The 15,376-nt window shown below is 40.5% G+C and overlaps 1 protein-coding gene across 1 annotated transcript in view; it reads left to right on the top strand.

The window, feature by feature from the left end:
* LOC142085620 (uncharacterized) overlaps positions 1 to 15,376 on the top strand; it is a 198,335-nt gene that overhangs the window by 105,020 nt on the left and 77,939 nt on the right. Inside the window, exon 5 of the mRNA XM_075157683.1 lies at positions 4,561 to 4,683. Within this exon, the coding sequence (XP_075013784.1) occupies positions 4,561 to 4,683 (123 nt within the window). The remainder of the gene's footprint in view (positions 1 to 4,560; positions 4,684 to 15,376) is intronic.

Below are 15,376 nucleotides of genomic sequence, written 5' to 3'. Positions count from 1 at the left end.
ATTTTAAAAATGAATTTTTATATTAATACTTACTGCATAAACTTGTTATACAGGTAAAATATACTTAAAAATACTTTAACCTGTAGGCAGTGGATTAGCTGGTGTGTCCTATAGATCTAAACACACAAATTGTTGCCAAAATTAAGTGGTGATTCAGTCCGTTGTTTTCCTGCTGCAGAACAACGGCCTCTCCTTGCAGGGGTGCCCCTGCTCGGTGCAGATGCTTTCTCCTTCGGTCTGTCCAGTCCTGCAGTCAGGGCAGGCTTAATCCCTTGCTGGTTTTTGAGGATGCTGAATTCAGCTCCCTGCAGGGGACCTGCAGAGCTGCAGCCCTCACCATTAGCTCAGCGCAGAGGTGTGTAGAGGAGACTTCTGCCCTAATGTATTTCTGCTTTTCAGCAGAAGACTGATTTTTTTTTTTTCTTTCATCTGCTTGCTACATTTGAGAGCTAGTAATAGCGCAGGTCACTCCTGTTAGATTTAAAATTGGAATTACCAATGAAAAACACTTTGTCTGGTGTCTGCTTTTATGTAAAGTTTTCATTTATTTGTAGGAAATCTGAAATCACCTAGACTTGCATAAAAACTTGGTGAAGGGTTGTTTTCCGTGGAGCCAGGGATGTCTCTGACTTGCTCTGCGGTGTGGTATTTTCAGACAAGGAGTGAGTAGCATTAAACAAGAATACAGAAGTAAAGGGATTGGAATCAGCCCTTCTTCATTTAGCATATAGCTCCTAGGCGTATTTAATTGGGCAAAGGTGGTCTGTTTCATGAAAAAAAGGCGTGCTTCCCTACATACCAAATATTTGATGAGATTTTTAGATAAAGGAATACCTTTTTACATAGTGTAGTTCTATGTACCACATGTGCAGGGAGTGCGGGACATGTCTACAATCCACATTTTTGAATACTAGTGGATTTAAAATATGCTGTGGATTTTTTTTCCCATGTGTATGGTAGACAGTTCATATATAAAGTTAATATCAAGTTAATCTAGATGAGGTTTTTTTCAATTTTTTTTTTTTTCCTTAAGACTTCACACGGCAGGATTGAAAGCTCACATAGAGTATGTCCCATGGATAATGTTTTTGTGTTGCAACATTGGCTCTATAAATAAATGTGAAACATTGCAGTAGCAAACATCACATTTTTTTTTTTGAAGCTCCTACAGCATGTCATTACAGATGGATTGATAGTCTTGATAACATTGAACTTTTGTCAGACCTAACCTGGCAGACTTGTTACATGTCAGAAATTTTCTGTCATTTTTCTTGCTATTCAAAAGGCAAATATATTTGCAACCTTGAATGACATTGAATATGGAAAGCAGACAGAAATTTATCATTTGACAGAATTGTTTTTGTTCTGGGTTTTTTTTTCCTGTTTTTTACGGTGACAAATCTGTAATCAGATTATAAAATTCTGAATATAGAACAGCTGATTGCAGCTTATAAGAGCTGCATGAACAGTCTTTTTACAAATGTAAAACACATTCTTTATTCATTCACATTCAGATCATTTATTTTTATGCTTCTTGGACTGATGCAGCTTCTGACCTTTCTTACTGAGTTGTATAAAACAACTTGGCAGGGTACAGGCAATGGAGAAGGTCTTCTACAGCAAAGGATGCAGATGCTCAGAGAGCAAATTTTCGTAACGCGAAGGTTAAAACTAGTACGGTTTATACCTAGTGAGGCTATGCCTTCACATGTGAGTGCTGTGTAATAGGGATAAAGCCGTATCAAAAAGCTTGTTTTGGTGTTTTAAAATAAACTATAGTTTAATTCTGAGTTACGCCGATTAGCTTTAAATGAGGTATTTGTTTTAAAGAGACATGTGGATGAAAAGTCAGGTTTTCTGCATATAATAGAAAAAGCAGCAAAGAAATGGATGAAAACATTTCATCAAAGGATGAAAGCAAGTATTAAGGCAGGGACAAGGAAATCCTGGACAGAGCATTCAGATGACCGAGAGTTGGAAGAAGATGAGGTTATCAGTCATATAGCACCAATACTTTTTTGGGGGCAAAATTCATAGGTGGATGACAGCATTTTAAGCTGAACAAGAAAGAAAAAGATTTCTGATTGCTAATAGAAACACGCTGCAATCAAAAGGAAAAACATTCTATACATTAGTATGCAATAGCACTATACACTTCCGAGTGTATTATACCCTAGTGAAATCAAGAGGGTAATTATTAGCTCCTCAGCTAGAAAGGTTTTCTTCCAATGTTTTGGTTCAAAATACAGACACTGGTGTTAATAAATTGGGCTGTATATCATAGACCACATCACTTCATCAATATTTTATGCCAGGAGGTTATATAGCATTGTAGGTACCAAACACAGTGTAGAAGAATAAAGTAGTTCTTCCCATTATTTTATTTAAAAAATAAAAAGAGCAAGAGATTTTATTAGTTTTCAATACTGTTAGCATAAATAGAAGTCGAAGCTGTGGAGCAGGGTTATTATGTGGCTCATTACTGTTTATTACCACAAGGCACATCAAGATGTCTGCTAGTTAGAAGGAGTAAACCATTTGGAACATGCCTGTTTTGTCGCTCTTCTGCACGACGCTCAGCGCTAGCGTGCTTTCTTCCAGCGCTTTGAGGAATATGTCTAAAATCTGTCGCTTGTCATATGTTCTCTCAGTCTCCTGCTGAAGAGAAGTGAACAGACGAATGTCTTATTTTGGTATGATTTGTTTTTGCATTTTGGAGCGGAGGGGGGAGTGTTTTTCTTCGGAAAAGTTTCTGTCTAAATTGTGTTCCCATGAAATCAGGAGAAAAGCCTTGACTTCACGCGAATTAGGATTTGGTTTGTTGTGTAGCTCTGAGGTAACTGTTTTTTTTTTTTTTTTTTAATATAGCTTGCCAGTATTTTCCAGTATCACTGAGGACAAAGAAAGTTTTGTTGTGTCGGTCGTTACACTGAATTTAGGGCCATAGAGAAATGGGATGGTTTTAGTGAGTTTGTGCCTCTTCAGCTGCACTTCAGTAAATGTTGGCGTTTCATGATACACTTTTCTTTTAGCTTTTTAATAGTCTGAAACCTCCCCAAAAATTTCTTTTAACCTCTGGTTTTTAGCCAGGATCAGAAATGAGCTAGTAAAGGTAAGGTCAAGCTCATTGAAAAACTAACAAACCTTGGTAAATCTTAGACTTCAGGAGCTAAGGATTGCAGTTGAAAGGCTCTCATCCCTCGTGCATGAATGTGTAATTCTTTCTTTTTTTGATTTGACTTTACAGCATTTCGTATTTCTTTTGACCAGAGTCCAAGAAGTTTTTTAAAAAGCCATATTTCTCCATTGGAGATGCTGAGTGCCGCTAATATGAAGTAACTGCCTGCGATTTTTACAGTCATGATGCTCCTTATCTTCCTTAATCTTCCTCCTCCTGCTTTCCTTGACTCTCTAGCCTGAACCTAATGTGCGATCGCTACCAGTGCCAAAGGCCTTGCGGATGTGGTCACCTGCGTCCTCATGCCAGGCTTTGAGAACGTCCCCTTAGCCCTGGCTTTACCCTCGCCCACATGCCGAGGAGGCCTGCTCTGCCACCAAGCCCGTTCAAGACATTTGTCAAAAAATCGAGAAAAAGACACTACAGCCTCTTATTCTTACGCAGGTTGGTTGCTGTCCCTGCGTACCCCTGCACTGATGAATTACGTGTCTTGCGACATTAACACTTCAGAGAGGGCGCAGCAAGAAAGCGTTGCACAAGTATGCGTTCCAGAATACATGAGATCAGTGCAGTAAATACCTGCCGGCTTTGATATATTTACTATCCCATTTGACAAATTTTCTAGTTTGGAAATACTTCCATGCCATCTGTTGTCTCTGATCCTGTTCAGCAGAGCAGCATTACTGGCCTGATGATTTCTATCGCATTTCTTCAGACATTCTTAGGCAGGATATACAAGTATACGGGTTAAAAAGAAAATGTCTTCACTATTGATTTTTCTCTGCCATTGGCTAATCTATTTGCTTACTTATTTATGTGGTTCTTTAATGTTCTTCATTTGTGTGTAAAGATCTAATTTTTCCTATTCGAAATCACGCAGGCAAGCACAAGCTTGATCAGGTGAATACGTAAGGTGTGTAGGTATTAGTGCACACATATCCGAAGGAAAGAAGGACCTTAATTGATTTACATCTTCCAGAGGTTTTTCATCTCTGCCATGACTTCTAGAAGCAACCTAATGCACAAATGAGCTGGTGGAAATGACAGTATAAAGATTGGTCCTGATCTTGTTGCATGGAAGTGGGAAGCTGGCGAGTTGGCTATACCTGCTGGGTATAGGTGGAGCTGGGTGGGCTCTGCAGCTTACCTTGCGCAGACGTGGGAGAGGAAAAACCCCACCGTTGCACCCCTTGGTTGGGTTGGGGGGCACAGCAACATGGCTGGGAGTCACTGCTCCTGTGGTTGCCTTCAGGGTCCTTCGCTGTACGTCTCAGTAACTTTCTCACTTTGTCAGGTCAGAATCATACGCGATTGTCCTCAAATAACCGGGTGATGTGGTCAATGCCCACTCTTTACTGACTGCTGTGTACTTCTTCCGACAGACGTAAATGAGTGCACCACTGAGAACGGTGGCTGTCGTGACCAGTGCTGTAATACCATCGGCAGCTACCACTGCAAATGTCCAGCTGGCCAGAAACTGGAGGAAGATGGAAAATCATGTGGAGGTAATGTTTTATACTGTGTCTCACTGCTGTTAAGAAATCAGAGAAGACATTGGAAAGGAAAAGGAAATGTTAGCTTTTATCTGGAGCCAGCTGAAGAGCGTATACTCAGAGTTGTCAAGAGTGCAGATCTTCTCATGTCTGGATTATGAAGACGTAACTGTAAGAACACTTCAAAGGGTTGGGGTTTTGTTTTCTTTTCCTGAAAAAACGTTATCACTTAACCTGGATTGGCTGTGCCATGTTCTGATTATGGAATTTCCATCATCAATTTAAAAACCTGAAGAAAGCGTATATGTTTGATAACATTTCATCTGTCTCTAAAACAAAATGGTACTTATCAGAAAATACAGATACATTTTTCCATTTCAATCACAATTCCACAGCTAGAGATTAACCGAATAAAAAAGGATTTAAAACCACATGCTACGTAAACCCATTTGTCTTCTTCCTAAGGGAAATATAAGTCTAGTTAGTGCATTATGGGGTAAAATTTGTTCTTATGCAAAAGCTTGACTTTCTGTAGAAGCAAAACATCACATAAGCTTATTTTAGAACAGATAATGAATTATGGTTAGACTTCTTAAAGATGCACTGGTAAACATAGAGTGGGTGTAAACAAGCCCACCTGATCTGCTGACCCACAGTCACGGCATTTTTTGCATCATCAGGTGCAAAAGGTAGGGGAGATCAGGTGTAAAGTAGCCAAGGTGTACTGCATCGCAGGCCAGAGCGGTTCCTTCTTCTTGACCTCTCCTCTAACACAAGTAATGAATGTTCGCTGCCCTATGATCTTGTGTGCACTCGCTGTGTGCCTGGATTGCACCCTCGATTGCATTTCATTGCAGTAAGTATATTGTTGACTTTTTTTTATTATCTCAAGATGAAAGGTGCTAGGTAGGTTTTCATGAACTGTATTATCATCTTTTCACAAGAAACCATCTTCTCTGGCTTCTGTTGCATAGTAGCTCACAAATCCCTTTCTTCCAGGATTTCATTTTACCATTGTCCTTCAACTCCTTTGTTTAGGTTTGTAGAGAGCAATGTATTTCTTAGCTGTGGTCATATTCTTTATCCTAACTTTATAATTTATTTGGCTGCACTCCTTTTTTCACTAGAAGATGGTAGAATTATTTTCCACAGCAAGCTATCATTTGATATCCAATTTGACAGTGTAAATAAGCTGCAGATGGTTATTTTGTTTTGATTGAAGTTTTTCATTATGGTCCTCCATGCTTTCATTTTGGCCTTTTGAGAGCTGAAGGCAGAAATACTATGCATGATTCACAGATTCCTGCGCCTTCACCTCCGTCTTCTCTTTCCTCTTTTGGGGACTAGTTGGTGATATGCCCTTGAACCAGTGTATAGGTCTGTATGTTGATGACTACTTACTGCTTTCAGATCTGCGTAAAAGTTTTTCGAAAACTTAAGTTTTTTGAAAGCAGGGGTCCTCCTGATTGTAATCCTAAATAGCTTAGCGTGCAAGAGTCCTGTTTCTATTAAAATAGTTTTGTGTTAATAAGTTAGTTAAATTTAGTGTACCTTCTGCACAATTCTGCTATTCTTAAAATACACTTTAAATTCTAGTATTTTGACATTCTTTAAAAACTCAAAAGAGCTTAAGATATTTGATTCTTGTACTACATATTATCTAACCAGGAATTATAGGAGGCTATATTATTAGCCATTTTGAAGCCGCTTTTTGAAATCTTCAGACAAAAATGGAAACGTACAATAAACTGGAAACACTCAAAGCACAGAAAAAAGAGAACGTAGCGGTGACACTAATTACACCTGAACTTTTGTGGAGATGATAATAATGACGAGCATATAGCTATACTGACTTGCAAGATGGCTTCTTCAGCCAAATTCTAGACATCAGCTGTTACAATATAAGTAACTTCGGGGTTGATTACTACGGATGGGAAAAGAGAGCTTCCGAACAAAACTGTGTGTGCTGCTGGAAGGTGCTGGTCTTTCAGGACCTGGCACTGAACTGGTGTTTTATTGATGCCTCTGCGTTGCTCAAAGGGGTCATTTTGCAGATGGAAGTAAAACAGCTTCTCATTGAGGTTAGCCAGCGGTTTTGGAGGAATAAGGCTTATAGTTGTTCTGGGTAGTTACGTTCTTTCTTTATAGCATCACTGTGCTTTATGTTACCCCTTAGTCTAAACTCGAGCGTTAAATAGATGCGTACTATTGTTCTGCTCCCGTTATCTGTCTCGTGGTTGGTTTTATTTCACTGGTGACTGAAACGATCAATTGGTGTACAGGTTTTTTAATAAGCCGAGGTATAAATAAGGTGTATCATTAGAAAAGCACCATGGAAGTAGTACAGATTTTATTCAGTAAGTCATTATTACTGCAAAGATTGATCTTGTTTTTCAGAAACAAAATAAAGCATCCTTCTGACAAAAAGGAAGGATGTCAGGAAATAACTGTATTTTCAAAAAAAAAAGTTTTAACCATTTGTAGCTGTTTAATGCTAAGGAAGGGAAAGTGGATAAAAATTCACTAATCTAACAACATAGTGGAGTGTACTGCTGATTTGATCAATAATAACTGGGGGGTTTTATGAGCAATTTTAGGAGACCCAAAGGCCTAATTTCACAGCTGGAATGAGCTGAGGGTGCTCAGCATCTCTATCGTCTAGAGTGTCAAAGGTGTGTGCAAGACACAAGGCTCCATGAATATGAGCAAGACGACAGCATAAAATAGGCGAGAGCATCTTAAAACACATCATTGCTATCAGCATTGACTAAACCTTCCCTTTCTTGGGTGGTTCTGCGGCTGGTTAGAGCCACGTGGGGAAGGGGATCAAGCAGCACAGCCTGGGACACCCCACACTGCGGGCTCCATACTCCTTCCCAGGCCTGTAAGGTTCTCGAATCCTGTGTTCAGTTTTGGGCCCCTCACGACAAGAAGGACATGGAGGTGCTGGAGCGTGTCCAGAGGAGGGAACGAAGCTGGTGAAGGGCCTGGAGCACAAGTCTGATGGGGAGCGGCTGAGGGAACTGGGGTTGTTTAGCCTGGAGAAGAGGAGGCTGAGGGGAGACCTCATCGCGCTCTACAACTACCTGAAAGGAGGTGGTAGTGAGGTGGGGGTTGGTCTCTTCTCCCAAGTAACCAGAGATAGGACGAGAGGAAATGGCCTCAAGTTGCGCCAAGGGAGGTTTAGATTGAACATTAGGAGAAATTTCTTTACTGAAAGAGTGGTCAGGCCTTGGAACAGGCTGCCCAGGGAAGTGGTGGAGTCACCATCCCTGGAAGTATTTAAAAGACGTGTAGATGAGGCGCTTAGGGACATGGTGTAGTGGGCATGGTGGTGTTGGGTTAATGGTTGGACTCGATGATCTCAGAGGTCTTTTCCAACCTTAATGATTCCATGATTCTATGATCTTTTCTAACTAACTGGGAGCTTTTATGGCAGGATATATCATTCAGAGTTATGTGGTATTGAAGTCTTACTTCCCTTCATTAAGGGATACTTACATCAAGAGGCAAGTTGTAGTAAGGTGAAGGCACGTGCATTTATATAGAAATGCCAGCCAGAGCGGTGAACTGATTAGCCTTTAGGAACTACTTATCTACTACATGTTGTACTGCAGATTTTGCTCTCCGGTGTTCATGGACAGAACTTCAGTTTTCTTATCTGACAGAGAAATATTTTCTGGCAGATAGTTGCGTAGGCATTACAGATTTTGACACAAAGCTCACGTTTACCTCTCGGTCTTCATGTGTCTGATGGAAATTAATGGTGAGAAGGGATTTGGATTTAAATCACGGCACAAATAATACAACAAATTAATATTTGACATTTATTACTATATGACTGTTGGCCTGATTCTGTGCCCTATGCATCTGTACCAGCGTTCAGTGTTTCTGGGGCAGTCTGGTTCGTGCCGTGGATGGATTTGCTCAGAAAGCTGTATCTTGGTGCGAGTAAGGGAGGGGAAAGGCGTGTGTCTGTGTGTGCAAGTCAGCTTCGCCCTTGGGCAATACCTCCTTGCTCCTTAAGCAGAGGTACCACTGACTTCTTGTGTGATGCTCTGCGAGATGTACAGATGTTCTCATTTTATGTTGTATACTAATGCAAACCAATTCTACTCAAACATCACAGAAAGCAAAAATGATATTTTCCAAGCATAAATACCATTTTAAAACTCAATTTTTGGCACAAGTCCAGATCTGTAAGGGATGCTGAGGCTACAGCTACAAAAGTATGTTTTCACCCATGAATAAGCTCCAGAAGTCAAATAAAAAAAGGTCGTGACCTTATGTTAACCTTCTTTGGTAAACTGTCATTTCTTACTTATATTATTGTGCTCTCATCTGTCAAGGCAACTGAAGCAAGTTAAAGACAAATGAAGTCTGTTGATGAAAAGAAGCTTTTATTTTCCTGATTAGAGTAACATTGCAATCACCGCAACCCCGTCCCCGGGGCTTTCAGTCAAACCTCGGTGTCCTGGCAGGTTTCCTGACCTTTGCCGGAGGGACTTACGGAGCGGCTGCCTCCAGAGCCGGTGTGTGACTTTGCAAGGCCACCGCTGTTTACCCCAGTAATGTAATAGTCACCGGTGTCACTGATTTAGCCTGGTCCCAGGTCGGATGGGAACTCTCCGAACACCGTTGCCACAGAAGAGTTAAGAGCTAGGCTAAAAGGAATACTGAAGGATTTGTCTAAGAAAAAGAAAGTGTTTATTAAAATGACCTCAGCATTTATTCAGTCTGCAAGGTTTGAGGTGTCAGGCGTAACTTATTCTTGTCAAATTCTGTGGGTTTTGCCAGAGACACACGCTAGTTCTGCATTTGGACTGTTTTCCTTGCCCAACAAATCAATGCACCAGGCTTCTGCTATGTCCCATGAAAAAACTGTGGGACTTACTACCGTGCACCTCTAGGGAAATGCCAAGGAAGTTTTTTAAATTTTTTTTAAACAAATTTATTTTTTTAATAGAAGAAGATAAATTAGTCCATTGGAGGAATTCAGGATGCTTTTGCATTGTCTTATCTCAGAAAGTTGCATCTGACTCATAACACTATGGCTTACCATGACACAGAGTTAGTTTATTTTCAGGAACACTTCAACAGAAGGAGAATAAGGAAAATAAATTATATTTTCCAAAAAGAAAAATATACCAATTCTGATCACGCATGCAACAAGTACCACTCTGCATGAACTGCAATCGAGCGAAGGCGCTCCTGGATGAGGTGAAGCCACCCAGCCTTATTTGTCTTTCTCTATTTCAAGACCTTTTTTTGAGATACGGAAATAAAACCAGTTGCAGGAATTGTATCACAATTATCTAATTATTTGTAACTGAGTTACTGTGCCCACTTAATGTCCACTTCAGAGAATTAGGGAAACGGACAACTCCATCTTGTAACCTTAACAAACGCTGGGTGAACAATCTCGATAACTAAGATATTTTAATGTATTGGTTTTATAGAGTAACTCAGAAAGGAAGAGGAAAAGAATAGGCAAAAGAAAAAGAATTGTGAGAGAAAAGAAGACAAAACCTAATTTCTGGTATTTCTGACCCTATCGTTAGGTGTTCTCAGGTACCCTGGGACTCCAACATGGGTTGTTATAGCCGAGTCAGAAAACTCCAAGTATTTAAATTTCAAAATATAAAAAAGCTGTGAAGCACTCTGTCAGAGGCTGAAGAACAAACATTTTTTTCTCCATTAGTTTGTACATCCAGAATACTGGTAGATGTCTGATCATTTGAAGTGAATTTAACAAGAAGCAATAGCTGTTTTTACATTTAAATATTGTTTATTTATGGCTGCTCCTAACTGTCAAATCAGTATCTTTCGTCACAAATAAAAAACATAATTACTGCTTTTGATTTCAGATCCCAGTTGATAAAAATCAAGGGTTCCCTCACTCCTCTTATAAAGGGAAATATATTAATTAAGATTAGGGTTCCCTTACTCCTCTTATAAAGGGAAATATATTAACTAAGATTAAGGATTAATTGTGCATTTTAAACACTATTTAGCATTATGCAGTCAGACTTCTGGTTTTCTGGAGACTATTGAATTTAGGCAGGAGAACTGCGTGGTGTTTGTGCAGAGAAGATCCGGGCAGAAACCACGGTAAGACATTCGTAGCTGTATTTGCAAACCTTATTGGGAATCTAATTTTGTTTCTACTCCTGAGTAATTCTTTTGGAAATTCCCGATTCTCATTTTTAAGCATTTGTCCCTGGCTCTTGAGAAGAAATGAAGGCTGGAGGTCGTTTGTCTGACCTTTCTTGTGCACTCCTGTGCCGCATTCGGAGCCAGCTGGGATCAATAGCTGCTGGTGGCTGTTGCACTCTCCCGAGCAAATAGTGTCATCTTTCTGCATCTGTCCCTTCGTGGTAGTACTACAGCAAAAAACGTGCTCGAAATAAGTAGTAAAAATTACAACAGATTCATAGTAAAGGTAACATTAACTGTAGGTTATCGGACTTTTTAAATGAATTACCTGAATCCTGATGAATGGCAAGCCCAAGGCAGGAACCTGAGCTGAATTTCAGTGGGCTCGTTTCAGGCTCGCAGCGGCTGTCAGCACGTAGCGAATGCCGTGGGTTGGTTTGGTCAGTCCCCTCTGATTTTGTGTGCCCTCCCAAGCCTAATCCACTCAATTACACGCTGGGGCTACGCGAACCCTTTCAATCTTACTAAAATGTGTCATATACTAAAGTCAGCAAAATCAGAGTCATTTTGGGTCTGACCTGTTTCTCTTCGGTCGGGGAAGGGTAGACACATCACTCGGACCAGAACAGACACTTCCAGCCTATTTTTTTGAGCACTTATGTGGCTTAGCCGAGAAGAGCATCTGATGCTCTGATAATTGATTTATTTTTGAATTTTAATTGCACTTGTTTAAATTTTTCCTGATTCACGCTTGACTATTGCTAAAGTCTCCCCGCTCCTCTCTGACACACTGAACAAAGACGGCTGTGAGCTAAACCCCATAATTTCTCACATCTGATACCCCTCAGGGTAGATGAACTAACAGTTGTGACAGCTTCCTCCGAAGTGAATATTGCCATTGAAGAGTGAGCTCGTTTATCCTGGATGCATGTTTGTATTGATTGGAGCTGAGGACAGGCACAGTCAGTTTTCAGTCACGTTTTAAGCAGAAGTTTTATGCAGACCAGTTGGGTAGAAACGAGGTGTCAAGAGCAATATCCTAATCTGAGGCTCGAAAGCCAGAGCTGAAGGAGTCCTACCTGCATTTGCAGCCTTGGCTCTCTGGACAGACTGGGACCGCTTATATTTCAAGAATTCAATGATTATTTCAAGATAATCTTAGTAAATCTCCTTTTTCCCTAGAGGAAAAAAATCTCTTTTTCTCATGGAGTGGTTTTTTTTTGTTGTTGTATAGATTTTTCTCTTTGAAAGTTTAATTCAGCTGCAGCATTTTAATAGCAGCCTTTTGCATAAACAAACCATGCAACTGGCAGTTTAATTTTCAGGGTACGTAAGGATTACACAGGGTTGGGTGTAGCACGGCGTATCGGCATGTCATACAGCAGCACATCTTTTGCTGTGTTCCAAAACTGCGTGTTTTTTAAAAAGCGTGGTATTCTTCATAAACCACAGAAAACTGGCACCCCGTTCGGCATTTTAGTTATCGGATGAATTATTGATCTGGCACAGACTGTCACAGGCCTCCCAGGTAACAACAAACGAAGAGTCCCATCTCTATGGCGTCTGCTGGTCTAGTCCATATGGCACTTGAAGGCTCACCGTGCGTCACAGCTGATTATAGACGTGGCACATGGGCTGCTTCCCCAAGGCTGCCAGGTTCCATGTCTTCGCCCGGGATCTGAAAAGCTGGGCTTTACCAGCTGGAAGGAAATACTAAGTGGGAACCATCACTTGCTATTTTCTTTGGAAAGGAGTGGTTGTGTAAAGTGCAGGGGGAATGACAGTCAACCCCTTCACGGTTTCTCTGCATGTGTCTCCAGCTCTTGCAATTGTGAATTTGTGCAGAAAGTTGGGCATGAGCAAACATACTGGCCTGAAAAGTTTTCTTTGTCCAAACAACTTGATGCATAAAGCTTTATTGATCAGCTTTTGACAATGAAAACGTTTAAGGTTTGGAAATGTTATAGTATTTGCTACACCAGTCAGGGATTTAATGTGGTTTAATTAATGCAAGAGCTTTGAACAGTTAGATGAAAAGCACTGTATAACTATATGAAAGGACTATTATTGTCCAGACAAAATATAATATTTAGAAGTAATATGACAAAAATGATAGACTGCAGTACAAATATGTTTTGAAATATTTCTAGGGCTCTGATTAGTTTATATTAGCTATCTTCTAGCATTTATGACTACCTCTGAAAGGCAGGTTATGGAGAATGTTAACGTTCCACTGGGCTGATTGACAATAATTAGTTTATTTTAAGGGAAAGGAAAGAAGCATGGTATTGTTGCAGCTGACTAATGTGAATTAAAAGCTAGGTAATCTTTTCCGCAATTACAGAGATACAATGATTGCCGTTGTCAGGGAAGAAAATACACTCGTACTTTTAAGAATCATTGTGTAGGAAGAGCTTTGCAAGCCTGAAATTGAAGCTCTGGTCATGGTCTCCAAAATTACGGTTAGTAGTAATTTTATGCAGAAGCAAGACTTTTGAATACTTAAATTATAGCTTGTTTGTAGCAATGTATTTACCAGCAAATACAAGCATCTTATAAACAGCACATGAGTCATCTTGGTGTTCATTTTGAGCACATCGAAAATGTAAATTGCAACTCAATTACTCTTGTGTAGAGAGGCAAGGCTTAGAACCCTTCAATTCATACTTTAAATAGAAATTATGAGAGGAAAAATGTGCACATTTGCCTTTCAGTGGAGAGTATTGTGCAAGGTAACTACTGCTTTTTTCTGTAGCTTTGCCTACAGGCTACGTAAACAAGGACTAACGGCAGATACAGAGATAGGAAGAACTACAACTCCTGAGTGGTGTTTATGTTCCTCCTTAGGAGCATTTAATACCAGTCTTGACTGAGGCAACTAATAGAAATCCCATTTTTTTATTGAAATGCCCGTGGATTTTATGAGCCATCTGATATATCCTTAAAAAGCTTTAAAACAATTTGTGATAAAATCTAAACCAAACAGAAAACTGTCAGCTTCTCTGTTCAAAGCATTGGCCCAGAGGAAGCGATCCAGACATGACTGTCAGCAAGATAGCAACTGCTGGGAGGGCTACGGTTCGTTATTAAAAGATCAGTGGTTTGATCAACATCATATTGGATTACTCAGACTTCAATTACATGAGTACCTGAGGGCTTTAGCTGGGATTTATTAGAAGACCAACTTGAAATAAGCCTGCCGTTGTTGCATACCAGATCTTTGAAAGACCCACCTGAGTACCGTGTTAACAGTTATTATCCCAAAAGAGATTCAATGTCAGCCAAGGAGTTCAAAAACAACTAATAAAAATGGAGCAATCAAGTGATTAATTTGATGTCATTTTTAATCTCAGTAAGAGGAAAAAAAAAGGAATGTTCTGTGCTTGGTGACATTGTTCATTAGGATCCAGCTCTGGAAGTTGGTACGGACGGGTTTGGAACGTGTTAATGCCACTTCTCTCTGCTTGTGGATGAAACTCTGCAGAGTCACGACTAATATGTCGTAAGGAAGCAGAGCAAGAAAATCTGTGTAACATGCTGTCCTCTGCTCGCTGGCAGTTTATGTTGCAGGTCGGCCTGGAGTTGCGATAGCTCCAGTGGGGGATCGATGCTTGTGGCGGCTTCTTGAGGAGGTGCCATGTGAACTGATGGCTGTAGAGCAATGTCAGTGAGCCAGGTTTTACAGAAATGGAGTGGATTGTGCTGTGGGCTCGCCTAGGGGAGATTGGCAGAGATACGGAGCTTGGCGGCTGAATGGTGTGTTTTCCCTCCCCGTTTTCCTAGTCCTGCACAAGCGCAGTGCCGGCATTGCACGTTTCACGTGTTGAACGATACGGTTCTGACCGGCGATTGCTTCTCCCAAACCAGTTATTACCAAGATGGGCTTCTGTTTCAGTCAGTTTGCGTGACGAGTCTATCCGTGTGATGTCTTAAAGCTTTTTACCAACCCAAGTAGGACATTTGTCACAAATAGCATTCATGTTTCCGACCAGCAGAGTATATGTACTGTAAACCGGAAGCATTGGATTATGAAGATATTTGCAAGATCGTTTTCTTTTGCATATTTTACCTTCTGTGTGTGGAAAAGACGTTTCTCTATGCATCCTACTGTAGTAAAGACACTACTGAGCTCAGCAAGTGGGCATTAATATTGCTGCTACAAAACCCAGATGTTCTCATCAGATCAGTCATTTCTCTCTTTTTATCCATAACTGCTTTTTCAAACTGTCATCTCCTGCCGAGAGAAGATGCTGATGGCCCGACACACAAACCTCCTTAGTACATCTCAGATTTGAATCTGCACGAGGAGCTTGGGCTGTATCATGCTGTCGCTTATTAAGTACATCTCCTCGTTGAGATCCTTTCCTCCTTTGCCACCCCCCGCCTCCCAGCATGGCCTAACTGAATTGTGCTGAGGAACCGTACTTAAAAATTGATAGTCCTGTAACAAATTTTCCTTCTGCTATTCTGCCCCACGTCAGAAAAACGTCGGAGCGTTGCGGTGAAGCTGCTGATGCTAGTGATCTCAAAGCCTCTTTCCTGAGCAGAA

Source organism: Calonectris borealis, chromosome 9 (assembly GCF_964195595.1).
Source record: "Calonectris borealis chromosome 9, bCalBor7.hap1.2, whole genome shotgun sequence".
Taxonomy (NCBI): domain Eukaryota; kingdom Metazoa; phylum Chordata; class Aves; order Procellariiformes; family Procellariidae; genus Calonectris; species Calonectris borealis.
Note: the sequence above shows the minus strand (reverse complement) of the source record. Positions and strands in the feature narration are given on the sequence as shown.